At 36.6% G+C, this 16,862-nt stretch overlaps 1 protein-coding gene across 1 annotated transcript in view; it reads left to right on the top strand.

The window, feature by feature from the left end:
• The window catches only part of nrn1la (neuritin 1-like a), a 28,896-nt gene extending 21,800 nt beyond the window's left edge, over positions 1 to 7,096 (top strand). The window contains exon 3 of the mRNA XM_046863794.1: positions 5,065 to 7,096. Coding sequence (XP_046719750.1) covers positions 5,065 to 5,350 — 286 coding nt within the window. The 3' untranslated portion in view covers positions 5,351 to 7,096. The remainder of the gene's footprint in view (positions 1 to 5,064) is intronic.
• The last annotated feature ends 9,766 nt before the right edge of the window (positions 7,097 to 16,862 follow it).

Raw genomic sequence — 16,862 nt, 5'->3', positions numbered from 1 at the left:
CATTTCCATCTTAACTATCCTTCTTGCTCACAGGATTCTTGCCAATCATTAGTCTATGCATCTTTAATCCATATTTATACAATGTCTCCTCCATGTCTGCAGAAGCTGCTTAAGTATTCAGTGTGTAGCAACAAAGTATGCTTTTAAAACAGCTCCAAATGTTTGCTATCATGTTTAAACTGATTTAGTGAGCAGCATCATGACAGCTGCATTATAACACATGATAATTACACCACAGCACTGTTATTCTTCTTATCACCCTGTTTCTCACTATTTTCAGCACATCCCAAAAATCTTTTTATAGAATGTTTTTTATATGCAACAGGTAAAGCCTATTTCACTATCCTGTTCTGACAGAGCTTTTTTTTACTTACCAAATAAGTTAATATACTTATCTGCATGATCATTTTTAAGTACTCTTTATACATTATATATAAGCAAATAACACATTGTTTTTGTTAGAATAGTATGAAAAAGTACACAGTTGTATAGTGAATGATGATTTATATATCCAATTTGCCCAAAATTTGTAGACATCTGATCATCACACCTGAATGGGTTGCCTTCCTCATTGCAACAGATGTTGGAAATGCACAAGTGTATAGGAAGTTATTCTTTGCTGTAAAATTTCCCCTGAACTTCTACACCTGTTCCAGCTTGACAGTGCCTTGACCTCAACTACACCTTTAGGATAAATTGGAATACAGACTGCACCTTAGGCCTCCTTCACCAAAGTCAGTACAAGACCAAACTAATAGTCATGAGGCAGCGGAAAGCCTTCCCAGAAGTACAGAGATTATTATCCCAGCAGAGAGGGATTAAGTCTGAAATGGGCTGTTCATTAAGCATATATGAGTGTTATGGCAAGGTGATTTCAAACATTTCCCACCAATATTATGTAAGTTACTATTACGCCAATGTTCAAAAATCAATGTTCAAAATAAAATAATCAAGTTGGAATAATATCTAATAAATATAAGCATTAAAAAACATCAATATATGCTGGATTTTTTCTTTAGTGATGTTCTGCCAGGTCTTTACTGCAGCTGTCTTTAGTTCCTGATTATACTTAGAGTGTTTTGCCTTCGGTTTTGCCTTCAGTTTTGCCTTCAGCAGTGACATGCATGCTCAATTAGTTTCAGGTCAGGTGATTGACTTGGCCATTCGAGAACATTCCACTTCTTTGTCATAAAAAAAGTCTTGGGTTATTTTTATAATGTGCTTTGGGGCATGGTGCATCTGCATTATGAAGTGCTGCCTAATTAAATGTGAAGCATTTGGCTGATTCAAAGCAGATAAAGTTAAAATATACAGTTTAGAATTTGCCCAACTGCTTTTGACAACAGTCACATCAATAAATACAAGTGAACAAGTTCCATTGGCAGTCATACATATCCATACTATGAGATGTTGTGGCTTTAGATAATTAATAGTTCCTTTCTTTCTCTGTAATATTGTCTAAAAATTATTATGGTACAAGTTGATCTTTTCTTATCTGTCCATAGTGTGTTTTTAAGAACTGTACAGTTATTACTGTTATAACTGTTTATGGCAAACTCTAATCTGATCTTGCTGTTCTTTACTCTGGTGAAAGCTTCTCTTCATAGTTGATATTGACACAGATATGCTCCACTTTGTGGAGGGAAGAATTCCTCTGTCACTCAACACAGTAATGTGCTCTTATTGCAGTGCTCTTTGGGCTTCAGGTTGAGAGTTTACAGCAACAGATCCAAATATAAGTGAAATCAACTTTAGACATTTGATTTGCTTTTTCAGCAATTTCAGCTCGTGCATTATTCAGATTCATCTCCAAAAGCACTGTGATGTTGGTATATGTTTGTGTGATACAAAACACCAACGTTAAATTAAGCATTTAAACTAATTCTATTTAACAATTGGGACAGAAATGATAAAACATCGAACGTGATCTGAACTTTGTAAACCGAGACCTGTCTAGGACCGGAATAATATTGAAATGAATATAGTGGGAAACAGGATTAAAACCTGCTCACCACTTTATCATGTTAGATTTTACGTTCAATCACTGTACTTGTACTGTAGGCAGTGTGTTAATGTCTTACTGAAGCAAACTGAGACTTATTATATCTGTATTGCTCCAGAGGGCTTGGCCGATGCAAAAGTAGGTTATTTTAGTTACATCCCCTGTTGCCAGGTCAGTTGTCATCCTGTAGAACTGAACTACTTTTAAATGCTTCTGTGTGTTGAATTTTTTCGTGTGGGTTGAGTTTGGATAATTATTCAAAAAACATTTATCATTGTTGTGTACAGTGTTATGCAGTGAATCATTTAATATTTTATATTCACAGAAATTGCACCAACCTTACCTCAAGATTATCAAACACTCCTATTCCCAACATACCATCAATTATTAATGTATGGATAAATTACCTTGTTTTTCAATAAATTAATCTATACATTCGTAGAACAGTTTATGACTGGAATCTGGAACTGTTTAACAGACAGAAATATGTAAATACCCCATGTTGGCTGTGATACACTTTTGTTGCATGACAGCATCAGTGTTCGTAACATTTTAAAATGTTACGAACAAACATTTTATTAGTTAAACAAGCTAGTCTAAAGCACAGTAAGCTGGGATTTAAAGTTTCTCCACGACTGATTTTATTAATTAATTGTTACCATTAATATAGCTTTTCTTACAGCCTTGATATAGACTAAACTTTCTTTCAGCTTCTCCCGTTAGGGGTCGCCACAGCGGATCCTCCGCATGTTTTGATTTGGCACATGTTTTACGCTGGATGCCCTTCCTAACACAACCCTCCCAATTTAACCGGGCTTGGGACCGGCACTGAGAGTGGCTGGGGATGGTTCCTGACCGGGAATCGAACCCGGGTCGCTGCATCTTAACCACTAGACCACCAGGGGACCAACCTTCATATAGACTAATAATCAAAATACATTTTAAGAAAGTAGTGAAAGCTACTGTTTGAGATTCAGTTCTCTAAATCCCTTACCAACTAAACAACCAATAAGAAATTTGCAGTCAGCCCTAGGAAAAGTTCTGTTTGTTACAAACCTATTCCATTCAAGAATTATGGAAGCGGCTGTGCTCTTGGGAACATAGCAGAATGTTTTTTTTTGTTGCTTTCTCCAGATCTGTGCCTCCATACAATCATGTGTTTCATCTCTGCAGTCAGTTCAGTGTTTTTTTGCTATTATAAGCATTTTCTGCTCTTAGACCTGTGCCTTTCCTAATCATGTCCAAGCTTATCAATTTGCCACAGGTGAACTCCAATCAAAGTGCAGAAACATCTCTAAAATGACACATGGAAAATTGACATTTTGAGTGCCATATCAAATAGTCTGAATACCACAAATCCCTTTTTTTTTTTTTTTTTTGCTTGGTCATCATTTGGAATATGGAGTGTAGATTGATTTTTTCTAAAAGCATTTTAGCATAAGGAAAAATAAAATGTGAAAAAATGTAGGGGTCTGTTTATTTTCCGAATGCTCTGTATGTGAATATCATGTACTTCACTTGTAAATACATGAATTAATTAACTAAAACAAGACATAACAATTGTCTACTTTATAAACGTTTTTTTCTTTTTAGTTTTCTTTTATAGATGAATGTTTACCACATTAGTATTTTTCCTTTATTTATACACTCTGAAATTTCTCAGAAAAACAAAACAAAAAATTCAGTGAGATTCTGAGACTTGGCTGTTAGCCAACTCTGCAGCAAAAAGCTGTCCTTTCCCAGAAGATGTCCCAGTTATTAATGAAGCTCAGTATTTTTTATTCAGCAGTTTAGCACAAAAAGTCTGAATAAAATTCAGGTGAACTTGAGAACTCCCTTTTTCTGCCCTGGCATTTGCCATGGGAATCAAATTATATTTACCCTTAAACCCCCAGGGTTCAAGCCTTTTTTTTTCTTTTTAGAAAGCATCAAAATCTCCACAGATTCCTGTTACACAGTTGCTCCTGTTGCTTTGCAAGAGTTTGTCAGAGGCATGAATTTTAAATGTATTTTTGTTGACAGAGTTGCCTTGTCAGATTAAATTTACTATCAGGACAACTATAACTAATTTAATGCAAAATAATTTTTTATATGGATTCATATTTCCTTTAATATATAAAATTACAAAAATATACAAACTCATCACTCAATGAGGAACATCTGTTTTCCTGTTCATTCATGCAGTCATTCAATTATCCAAACGTGTGGAAGTGGTGTAATGCATAACGTTATGCAGATTTGGGTCAAGAGCTTTAGGTAATGTTTCATGCACAACATGTCAATCTTTGTAGTTCACAGGGCAAAGCAGCAGAAGAGCATTTTGGGTTCCACTTCAAAAGTAATTTTTTTTCTATTTTGCATCTGTCCAGTTTCTGTGAGTCTAAAGCCTCTTGTTCTTGGCTGACAAGAGTGAAACTCGTTTTTGTATTCTACTGTTGTAGCCCATCCGCCTCAATGTTTGACATGTTGTGTGTTCCGCAATGCTTTTATGCTCACCATCATTGTAAAAAGAACTGATTTTGATTTACCATCGTCTTCCTATCAACTTGAACCAGTCTAGCTGTTCTTCTCATCAACCTCGCATTGCCCTTCACAGAACTTCAATTCACTGTATGTTGTTTTTGTATACAATTTTGTGTAAAATCTATTGTGTGTAAAGATACCACGAGAGCAGTAGTTTTTGAAATAGGAGTTTCAGAATATGAGTTGCTGGTATATCTAAATATAACAGCAGCATAATTTGTACTGACATGATAGTTCTCATTTGTATACAAAAGTGCTTCAAGTACTCTGCCAGATGAAATATTTTGAAAAAGCAAAACGATGACTATATGGGCTATCATTATCATCTCTCAAGAGAACTGTATAAAAGCAATGTGACAAACTGACTCTTGAGACTTCTGACTCCTCTGCAACATATTCACATTCCAGTGCAGAAAACTTCTTTGGCAGTGGCGTACCCTAGATGTGTTGTCTTTTAAAAAAATATGATAAATGTACTGCATGGTATTTTCTAATAAACATCTACTTTGCAAGTCACTTGTGAACTCTCCTTGTTGCAGATCATGGGACGAGTTTCATGACTGTGCCAACTTGGCCATGGCTGGCTGCCCTGATGAAGCCGCTGTTGTGTGGGAGTCACTGAGACAAGAGTCTAAAAAGATGCAGTTTGCAGGTAACCTGTATGACATGTGCTCCAGTCGCAGCCAATCAACAACAAACACGGGGGCCCAGAACCCAGATGAGACCAATCAAGAGTCCCTGAAAGGAAAGGCCAATCATTTAAGCATAAGCCAAAGCATCCTTCTCCCCACTTGCTTGAGTTTACTGTTCTTCTACCTGTGGTAATAGACCAAGACTTTCTGCTTCAACAGACATGCAGCAGAAGTTAATTTACCAATGAACTGATGTGTTACGTTGACATTCTTCTAAGTAACACTGTAAATAATAATTCATTTTTATTTATGTAAAAAAGGCATGCTTTGGAACAGAATTCTACACATGTACAGCGCCCTCTAGAATTACTGCCATCTTCATGACTATGAGAAAAAAAAAAAGAAATAACCAAAAAAAAGAATAAAAATAGCACATGCAATAAGTGATATGGAGCTCAAATGTGCAAGGACAAATGCAGTCTAATCCAAGCATGGGGTTTTTTTTGTTTTTTTTTACAAAGAATTTCTCTGGTTGCAAAATTATTGGCCCTCTTACATTTAAAGTTTTATGAAGTTACCCTGGAGAAAGAAAAAAAAAATTATATCACAAATTCTAAAAAAGAGTATAAAGTATAGCTTCAAGACAGGTCTGACCAATATTAAGGAAGAATGTGATATGCGATATGAGTGTATGTGTATATATATATATATATATATATATATATATATATATATATATACTGAAAACATTACAGCTAATTTTGCTAATAGTTAATAGTTATTCACAGTGGCAAGCAGCCAATCAGAAGTCATTTAGTTGGGCCTGTCCACTGAGCAGAAGCAATAGTTAAGGACAGAAGCAACTCCTGAATGTGGTGAATGATTTTATTTGCGCACACAGAGAGTTTAATATGAGCATGCAGATTCTCCGCCCATCTGCTTTCCTTTCGTGTTTGTAGATTTTGGCATGGATTAGCCACCATACCATAGCCCGAATACAATCACATGCACAGTATACTCCCTCTTATTTAAGTCCTCTTAAAAAATTCTTAACTTTTTGAAGTATTAAAATCATTTGCAAGCCCTTTGCAATATATACATTTGCGATATTTCAATACTTTTGATATATCATGCAGACCTACTTCACTGCATGCTGTTCTGATATTGACAGACCCTTTTTGCACCTTTTCTAGTCTCATTTTATGTCTAAACAATTGCATACATTTGCAGGCATGCTGAATAAATATCTATATACAGCAAATTGGTTTTGTTTGACAGCATATAATTGTCAGGATTTTTTTTTTCTTATCCACAGTAATATACGTAGTGCTATTGTTTTCCTGCATAAAAACATCTTTATGAATAAAATATTACATTTTTATTACAAATCTGTTATTTCCTTCTATGTAAATACTTGTATATAACATTCACAGCAATGTATAATTTAAAAAATAAAAAATAAATAAAATATGCTGCTATGGGAAGAAAATGTAATTTACTTAAGAGAATGTTGTGGTTCATTTCAGGAGAAGATGTAGGTCAAATATTCAGTGGCATCTAGTTACATTTATATTAGATATTTATGAAGGAATGAATCAACACTTAAAGCTCACATCCCTCATTTGTTCTTCTATTTGATTTGTACTTTCGTTTTTGCTCATTTATTACTAATACGGTTACTTATTATCTTTTAGAAAGAATTTGTGTGTGTTTTTCTTTAGTGAGGATCCAAATTGTCCACCTGTTTTAATTCCAGTAATTCTGACATGAATCTGTTGATGAGCATTTTGAACTTTGTAACCTGGTGCTTCATGATCAGTGAATGACGTGAATGTAAGAATGTGACTGTACTGTTCCTCAGAGATGCACATCAGTATCTCCTCAGAACTCAAGTTGATGTTGCAGTCATCTGAAATAAAATGACAATTGTATAACAAAACTGAACAGTTGAATTTCTATTACACGTTTTCTTTTTCATTTTAGGATTATTATTGTTGTTTTTGTTTATTTTTTGCAGTCACACTTTGTAGTTCCTTCTCTCAATAAAACCCTCAAGGATTCCAAGGAGCATCGTATATTTTATACAAGCCGAGGCTGAGAAAAGCTGTGAGCACTGACCTGCTCCTATGCGCTAACCTTAATGCTCATTACTTTTTATACCTAGTTGGCTCGTTTGAGTTCTTATGAATTTGCAATGGCAATAGACCTTTCAAGATAAAGGGGGATGTCACATATTGCATGGGGTTCATTATAAGTCTGTCCTCATTCCTTTGAAGTTGGATCCTATATCATATCACTGTCCATTAGATTGAATGTTTTATGTAGAATCTCTGGGATTAAAGCGACTTTCCACGTGGATGCTATCAACCAGAAAGCCTGGTACTGCTTGTCCAAAGCTTGTCACTTTGTTATTTATTTCAAATGAAGGAATCAAAGACAACCTGAAAGGCAAAATGAATTTAATTAGCACATTTTTCAAGCATATGTTCTTTTAGTTTTTTTTATTTTCCTTTCTATGAACGTTTCTCAACAATAAGAAATAAAATGTACGAGATGATACATTTCTGCTTGACTTTTTCTGCAAATAAATCACACACATCATGTAACAGTGGTAGATGCTTAGTTTATGTGCTTCACTCCGAAACTGCTGGTATGTAAGTGCTTTCTGCGTGAAATGAATTACTATTATACTGGATGTGTGAGATTACACTGAGCTGAACACTGAGCTCTGTGCTAATGCAATGAAATATTGCATTCCTGTCTCCAATGCTTATACCTTTTTTTTTTTTTTTTATTCCTCTGCCTACATGAATATTTCATGCATCCCAGCTGCTTTCATAAACATAGACAGTTAGCAGGACGGCGATTGCAACAGACTGAGATCCTACATACATGCACACTGGAATATGAAAAAAAAACGTGGAGATGTTGCTGATGATCAACAGCAATTACTTTCACTTTAATTTTCTCCAAATGAACTTTGAGCTTTGTGTGAGTGTTTTGTGTGGTGAAACAGTGTGTAAAAGATAAAAACTGCAGGAGGCTGCTGATTCTTAAAAAGGTACCATGGGACACATTTTTTAAGTTAGGCACAATCATTGTTCGAGTGACACTGACTGAAAGTATATGTGGGTTTTATTGTATAAAGTACATTTTATTAATTATTGTTATAATTTGATTTGATTTTAAAGATGAAAAACAAAAAAAAATATATTTTTTTCAGCAGCTGGAATGACAATTTATATTTATATAACATTTTTATTTATTTTATGTTTTTGGAGAAAAAAAAAAGAATTCGACTATAAAAACAATGTAATAGTCATTGTCAAAAAAAGATAGCTGCACTTTTATATGTAATTTATAGGCAGCAGCGTTCCCAGTAAAATACCACATAATTGACATTAGAAACAACTGTATAACATAAATCAACACATTATTCCAGTACATTGTAAAGTTAAAGGTCATGCACAAGGACCCAACCCTGGGTCCATTCCTACCTAGCGTGAATTAGGGGAAGTTTTATATACTAGCCTGTACAAGTTTTTGGACAGTAAAAAGAAAAAAAGAGAACTCAACAAAGACAGTATCACAAGTTCAGGATTGAAGTCAGGTACCTGAATCTGTGAGGGGAGCAGTGCTACCCCTGCTTCTTCATGTTGTGATGATGCTAAATCCCAGGTGGGGAGGAATTTGCCAGCAATAGCATAACTGTAATGCCACCACCTTAACTGTAAAATACCTTTTATTAACCTTCCTTAGAATATAATCCAAAAATATTATTACTATTTAAATATCAGGTTCATACGCACCACACTATTTAATTTAATTGCTATTAATTCGCTTATTTTTAAAATTTCACAAATAACATATTTATATTATATTGCATATGTTGACATAGTTACTTATAAGACAACTTGTTTTTGAGTTGAGTTTATCTCAGATTAAACTCATTTATTTTTAATATGTGCAAGTATAACCCATTCCTGGCCTCTTCATGGACCCCTTTGAGAAGGTATACAGGTATAAGGTATACAGTCTCTTCCATATTCAGCTACAAAATGGTATAGTCAGATAATAAAAAATAACCATGTAATAATCACCAGAGGCTTTCTGCCATATGGCATCTCTTTAGGAAGAGGCAAAAATAGAGGGTCAAAAAAAACCTTTGCAGTGATCACTGTCCCATTTAGTCCTGGATTCCAACTGTTTTGCTGTAGTAGGCAGATTAAAGTTGTCTATAACGTATAAACTGTGAATATGTTGCATCTCTCCCCCTCTCTCTCTCCCCCTCTCTCTCTCTCTCTTTCTCTCTCTCTCTCTCTCTCTCTCTCTTTCACTCACACACACACACACACACACCTCAATCCTGAGTTTTAATATTCACACCACTTTCATGAATACTAACACAGCCTGATTGATCTGGGAGAGAGCTGGCATCTTTTCCCTACTCTCCTCCATCTCTCCTAACGTCTTCACGTTCCTCTTCCTCCTCTCACTGTCACTCTCCATGGCTGGCGTCATCCGGCAGGTTACTGATTTTTGCCAGGTGCTGCTTTGTATAAAATGACTCAAAGATGCATAGTTTAAAGTTCATGAAGATCGGGGGGAATGTGCAAGTAGATCAGAAGAAATTGGTATCTCAGGGGATGCTAGACTTCTGATCAGAATATCACGAGTTCAAATCTCAAAAATCTCGCACTTCCAAGCTTCCACTCCTTGAGCCCTTGAGCAGGTGTATAAATCAGATAACTGCAAGTCTTTTTGGTTAAGAAATTAGCTAATAGCTATTTCCCCACTGTGGGATGAATAAAGGTATATCTTATCTTAAGAGTGTCTGCCAAATGCCTTGAATATAAATGCAGATGTTCACTCTGAGGCAATTCACTTCTATTAATCTTCCACACTCTTACGATGTCAAATACACACTATGTAAAATGACTACATAAAAGATTCCACTTTAAATTTTACATCTTAGTTTGGTTCTGCTAGCTTACATCATCATACAGTGACTTCCAGAGTGATTGGCAGCCTCTAAGAAAAAAGAAAGAAAATTTATTTATAAATCTTGAATCATTCTTATATTAATTTGGATGATTTTACTTGATTTACTTGATTTCTGGACCTAAAATATTCTAATATATAGCACAAGCCATGGAACCATCAATCTATACAAAAAAGTATTGAATTGTTATATTCTTTTTCAAGAATAAGCAAATAAACACAATACAACTAGTCTCTATTCACTGCAGTCACAGCTGCACTGCCTGCAGACATAATCCCTAGCAGAAGCATTAATATAAGTTAATAAACTGACCCCAGGCTTTCTGTGCACTTTTGTGAATTTTTTTGGTGCATTATATTTTTTATCCTGGTGATTTGAAATTGATGCCAATTACGTGTGCAAACTAAGTGTGTTTTTGTGCAGATTTTACAGAAAAGAAAAAAAAACAAAAAACAACAACAATGTTCTCCTCTGTTGTCAATGTAGAATTAAAAAACAGGTATTAAATCCACACAAATATATGAACTTGTGCCGTTTGCAGCTGTTGCGGATTGCAAGTCGGAATAGCAAGCTAATAGAGTTTAGACCAACAAAGAAGACTTTGCTGGTCCTGATGGCCTGCCACTGGTTAAAATCAATAAAGTGTTTAAGGAGTCATTGTTTTAGCACTGCAAGCCATACTAAACTTTTACCATATATAAAGAATATATATATATAATTTAATTCTAGGTTTTTATTCATCATAGTCTAAATATAAAATTTCACTAATCAACCCAGGTGATTTGAAAATGTACAATCCTAATTCCAAAAAAAGTTGGAACACAGAATGCAATGATTTGCAAATCTCATTAAATGCCAATCTTTACCAATCTTCAAAAACTACATTCATAATTTGTTCAACAATTTTAGAATATTGTTTCTGAACAATATGTTACAATGTTACAGTCCCCTTTTTAAGTCTATGGTAAGGGAAGTAACGTGGTGATTTTGTGATGCATGTTGGAAGAAAGGACATAATCATGACCCAGTTCTAGTTCCAGACCCTATCCTGCTCAAAAAAACAGCAGGGGGCCTCTAACCCTAGCGTGCCTACACAGAAAACTTCCACACGGCACGTTTGGAAATGGTAGTAACAGCAGGTTAACGGGGAGGATGTAAATTTAAGTGTACCGTAATTTCCGGACTATAAAGCGCACCTGTGTATAAGCCACATCTAATTTTATTTGTCACATTTACCGAAGTTCCGGACTATAAACCTGTCTATAAGCTGCGGGTGTCTACATTGAAACTAATGAACTTCACACAGGCTTTAACGAAAGACAGTGTCTGTTACACGGTGTAACGGGTGAAATATGTTGCGCTTCCTTTAGGAGCATAGCGGTATTTTGGGAATAGCCTGCTGCCGCATTTTATCGCTATTACTGCATGTGTGGAGACCGAGGAATATGTCCTTATTATTTTCTGATGCTCATTTCTAAGTTTCTTTGACTAACCTGTAACGCTGTTGCCAAGAATAATAAAAAAGAGTGAGTTTTGGAAACCTGTCTGTGCTTATTTCTGTTGCAACTGGAGTTTTAGTGAGCTTTCCCTTCACCCAGACTCAACGCGTTACAACGGCTTGTATCTAAACAGTAGCCGACCAAGAAAGTCATTGTTTACTGTCTTCCTCCTTCCTTTCACAACAATTTCTCTTGGGAGTTTATCTTTTGTCATCGTCGTGCGTTTAAGAAAAACGTTTTTTCTCCCGATGCCGTGCAGCTCAGAACACAGGTGAGGTGCATTTTTTCGTTTGGGGTTCAGTTTGGGGTTCGGTTTTTTGGCTTGAAGTTTGTGAAACCGGGGAAAACCCAGGAAAAATTTACAAATTAGCCGCTTCGTTGTTTAAGCTGCGGGGTTCGAAATGTGGGAAAAAAGTAGCGGCTTATAGTCCGAAAAATACGGTAAATATATATGCAAAAAGTAAAGTTATTGCTATTTACAGGGGGTGTACAAATTCTCGCTTTGTCTAAGCATTTTTTTATCGGTTATGTCGACTTTTTTATGTCGCCGAACCCTGATATCTCGAGCACAAGGGGGGAAAAATTTGCCATTTAACGTCAGTTATCTCGATCGGCACTGTGCAGCCGCAGAAAAACTCGGCTAAGTGGCAGAAAAATCAAGCCTTACAGATGCTACAGGTGTTGTATTGTTTACTGGTGAATCTCTGCTGTTAGTTAGTGCACATATGCCTTTTGTTGTTAAATGTTAAGCGATGAACGGGAGGCAAAAGTAGAAGTGCGGCGCTGAACAGCACACGGGAGAACGTGAGATGAGCAGCAAAAGCATAGAATGAACACCGGCAGGATCGGGGGTGAATCCAAGATGCGCTTTGGGAAGAAAAGCGCAGCCGTTGAGAGAGTGCCGGTGGGAAGGCACGTACCGGGATACACATGAGCGATAACAACGTCCGCCGTGAACCAACATATACCAACAATAACGGACGGTGAGAGTGTGGAAGTTTAAATAGGAGCTGGTGATGATGCTAAACGAGCACCATATGTGCGCGATTGAAGCCGGGAACTTCAGAGAAAGCAGCCGAGAAAACACCTGACACGCTGAAGGGGGCGTGGCAGGTGGATTCCTGATAGATAACAAACATGTACTGTATATATATTTATGCCTTCATCAAACAAATCGTGTCAACGCTGTTGTGTAAAAACCCCTCCAAAAACACGTGCATGCACATTCTCATTTATTAACGCACATCATGTACATAAAGAAATTTCAAGCACGTTAATATATTGCCGCCATTTTGATTTTCGTTTATCTCGATCATCGGTTACCTCGATGCTTTTTGGCGACCCCCTAGGACATCGACATAACCGGGTTCCACTGTATATATATTAGTATATATATATATATATATATATATATATATATATATATATATATATATATATATATATTAGTCTGTAGTTAACACCCCCTGTAAATAGCGATAACTTTACTTTTTGCATATATATTTACCGTATTTTTCGGACTATAAGCCGCTACTTTTTTCCCACGTTTTGTATATATATATATATATGAAAGGAACATTCGAGGAAAGGAAAAGACATCGAGAGGGCAGAAAGACACCTATAGGTGAGTTTGTGGCACATAACAGTAAGGACTTTAAATATCTTGCCATTTACAGTGCATACTAACATTCTGAGAATCTGAAGAAATCTCTGTGTGCAAGGGACAACATGAAAATTTATATTGGATATTTGTGATCTTTAGGCCCTCAGACGCCACTGCATCATAAACAGACATGATTCTGTAATGGAAATCACTGCATGGGCTCAGAAACACCTCCAGAAATCATTTTCTGTGAACACAGTTTGCCCTGCTATCCACAAATCTTGATTAAAGCTCTATTTTCCAAAAATGCCTTATGTGAACATGATCCAGAAATACTGCTGTCTTTTCAGGGCTAAAGTTTACTTAAAATGCACTAATGCTGCACTTAATTTTTTTATTTTGCGATTGTTGCTTGTTAGACTGTACGAACATGATCCCCATGCCACACTGTAGGATCTCAGTTGTCATAATGTCAGACTGTACAACAGTCAAAAACTGACGCACACAAGAAAATGACTTGAGGCTAATGGTAGCTAGCAGCGAACAAAAACAATCTGTAGCGTTAATTTTGTTCATGACATGCCTTAATAAAAAAGCTCTTTTTGCTGTACTGTCCACCTGACTTGTTTCTACATGTTTCATTTTGAGGTAGTTTGGCGAGTTTACGCTAATTGCATTGTAATGTTTGGTGCTTCTGCTATTGGTGAACATGACAAACTAGCGATCAAAAACTACAGATTTTAGAATTATAGAAACCTTTTAGGATTTTCAAACTTTGTCTCAGGCAATTAAATCATGGCCAAATTCACAGTGTGCACCTGGCTCAAGGCCAAGTGGAAAACTGTTCTGTGGTCACACGAATGAAAGTTGAATTTTTTTTGGAAACCATGGATGTTCGGTCAATAGAGGACCATCCAGCTTGTTATCAGCATTCAGTACAAAAGCCTGCATCTCTGATATGGATGTGCATTTGTACCTATGGAATGGGAAGCTTGCATATTTGTAAAGGCAACATAAATGCTTAAAGGTAAATACTGGTTTATATGTATGGTTCCATCCAGATAATTTTTCTTTTTCATGGATGGATGGATGGATGGATGGATGGATGGATGGATGGATGGATGGATGGATGGATGGATGGATGGATGGATGGATAGATAGATAGATAGATAGATAGATAGATAGATAGATAGATAGATAGATAGATAGATAGATAGAACTTTATTCTCATTGCATAGTACAGATATACTGTAAAGAAATGCAGTTTGGCATCTACCAGAAGTGCAAATAGTAGCAATTGTGCAAATAGACAAGTGCAGATAAATGTGTTGCATATGTACAACATGTAATTTATACAGTATGTACAGTGAATAATTACAGTTACATATATATACATATACAAGAATGTGAAATATCCGGCAGAATCTACACTAAGGTATATATATATATATATAGAGAGAGAGAGAGAGAGAGAGAGAGAGAGAGAGAGAGAGAGAGACATAAATAAAACAGTGCAGATGTGAAGAAAATGAGGAGTATAAAAATACAATATGTAATATTTACAGTGTATGTATAATTGTACAGAAGTTATATACAGTGTTTTTTTTTTTTTTTTTTTACAGTGATCTAACGTTGTACTGTAGAGTTCACTAGAGTGATGGTGGATGGAAAAAAAGCTGTCTCTGAACCTGCTGGTTCTGGTGCGTAAGCTCCTGTATCTCTGATGGAAGGAGATTAAACAGTTTGTGACTGGGATGTGAGGAGTTCTTGATGATATTGAGCTCTGTGCAGACATTTGCTGTGGTGAAGGTATTTTGGTTGGTATTTGGGTGCCAGTGATGCATCTGGCGATTTTGACCACACTTTGCAAGGCTTTATGTTCACAAACAGTGGAGCCTCTGTACCATACAGTGACAAAGTTGGTCAGGATGCCCCTCAATGATGCAGCGGTAGAAACTCATTAAAATCCCTGGAGACAGATAAGCTTTCTTAAGACTTCTCAAGAAGTACAGGTGTTGTTGTTCCTTCCTAACCAGAGCTGAAGTGCTCTGGTGCCAGGACAGATCCTCAGGTATTTTAACTCCCAAGAACTCCCAAAAAGCTGGAGACCCACTTTACCTCAGTTCCATTGATGTAGACTGGGGAATGTCTCCTGCTGTTAGAGTTCTGAAAGTCCACAATGAACTCTTTAGTCTTCATAGGGTGAGGGTCAGGTTGTTGATGGCACACTACGCTGTCAGGCTTCGGATCTTTTCCCTGTCGGTTGATTTATCGTTGTTGTTAATCTGGCTGACCACAGTGGTGTCATCTGCATACTTGATGAATATGTGGTTATACAGAGGAGCATAGTCGTGGGTGAACAGGAAGTAGAGTAGTGGGCTCAGAACACAACACTGTGGGATGCCAGTGTTCAGAATGAGGGTTGAGGATACCTGTTTGCCAGATTGAGGTCTGTTGGTGAGAAAGTCCAGAATCCCAGGTCACTGAGCTTAGTGATTAGAACAGTGGGGATGACTGTACTGAACCCAGAGCTAAAAGTTAATGAACTGCATTCTGCTGTAGATGTTGTTTTTATCCAGGTGGGTGAGAGCTGAATGAAGAGCTAGGTGGTAGGCCCGCAGTGAGGTGATTTAGAACCAGTTTCTCAAAGCACTTCATAATGATAGGGGAGAAAAGTCATTCAGGCATTCGGCAGCTAAGTGCTTAGGCACTGGTATGATGGTTGTAGTCTTTAGGCATATAGGAACCGTGGCTTGGGCCAGTGACAGGTTGAAAATGTCATTAAAAACCTGTGCCAGTTGTCTAGCGCATGCTATGCCGTCCGGACCAGCTGCCATGCGTGCATCACTCTGCTAAATGCTGAATAGACATCCATTGTTGAGAGTGAAAGTGAACTGTGAGCAGTAGAAGAGTCAGCGATTGAGGTGAAATGTCCTAGGCCTTAATCGAAACGAATAAAAAAAAGTGATTCAGTTTGTCCAGTCGGATGGCACTTCCGGTAGGAAAGCCTTGCATATTTCAGCAAGACAATGCATAATCACATACTTCACCTAATACAACAGTAGTTATTGAGTCTGGGTGCATAACTGGCCTGCCTGCATTCCAGACCTTTTAACTTTGAAAACATTTAGTGCTTCATGAAGGAAAAATACAACAAAAAAGACCCAGGATTGTTGACCAGCTAGGATCCTGTGTCAGATATGAATGGAACAAAATTCCTCTCCTAAAACTCTAGCAACTGTTCTCCTCAGTTCCCAGACTGTTGAAAAAAGAAGAGGGGATGTTACACAGATGTAAACAAGGCCCTGTCACAAAATATTTGAGATTCCGGGCATCAAATTCAAAATTACCTTATTTTTGCTTTCAAATTGTACATTTCCTCAGTTTTCTATTTTTGATTGTCAGTAAAATAATGGTTTATGAGTTTAGTAAATAATTGCAATCTGTTAATATTTATATTTTACCCAGCAACTATTTTGCTTTCAGAATGCAAGTGCACAGAATACAGTAGACTGTACACAATAATTAAAAGTGCACTCTATAAATCAGCAACTGTATACTGTATAGGAATGTCTTTATCAACAATGACATCAACAAAAAG

Source organism: Silurus meridionalis, chromosome 13, assembly GCF_014805685.1.
Source record: "Silurus meridionalis isolate SWU-2019-XX chromosome 13, ASM1480568v1, whole genome shotgun sequence".
NCBI lineage: Eukaryota > Metazoa > Chordata > Actinopteri > Siluriformes > Siluridae > Silurus > Silurus meridionalis.
This window is presented reverse-complemented; position numbering and strand designations above follow the sequence as displayed.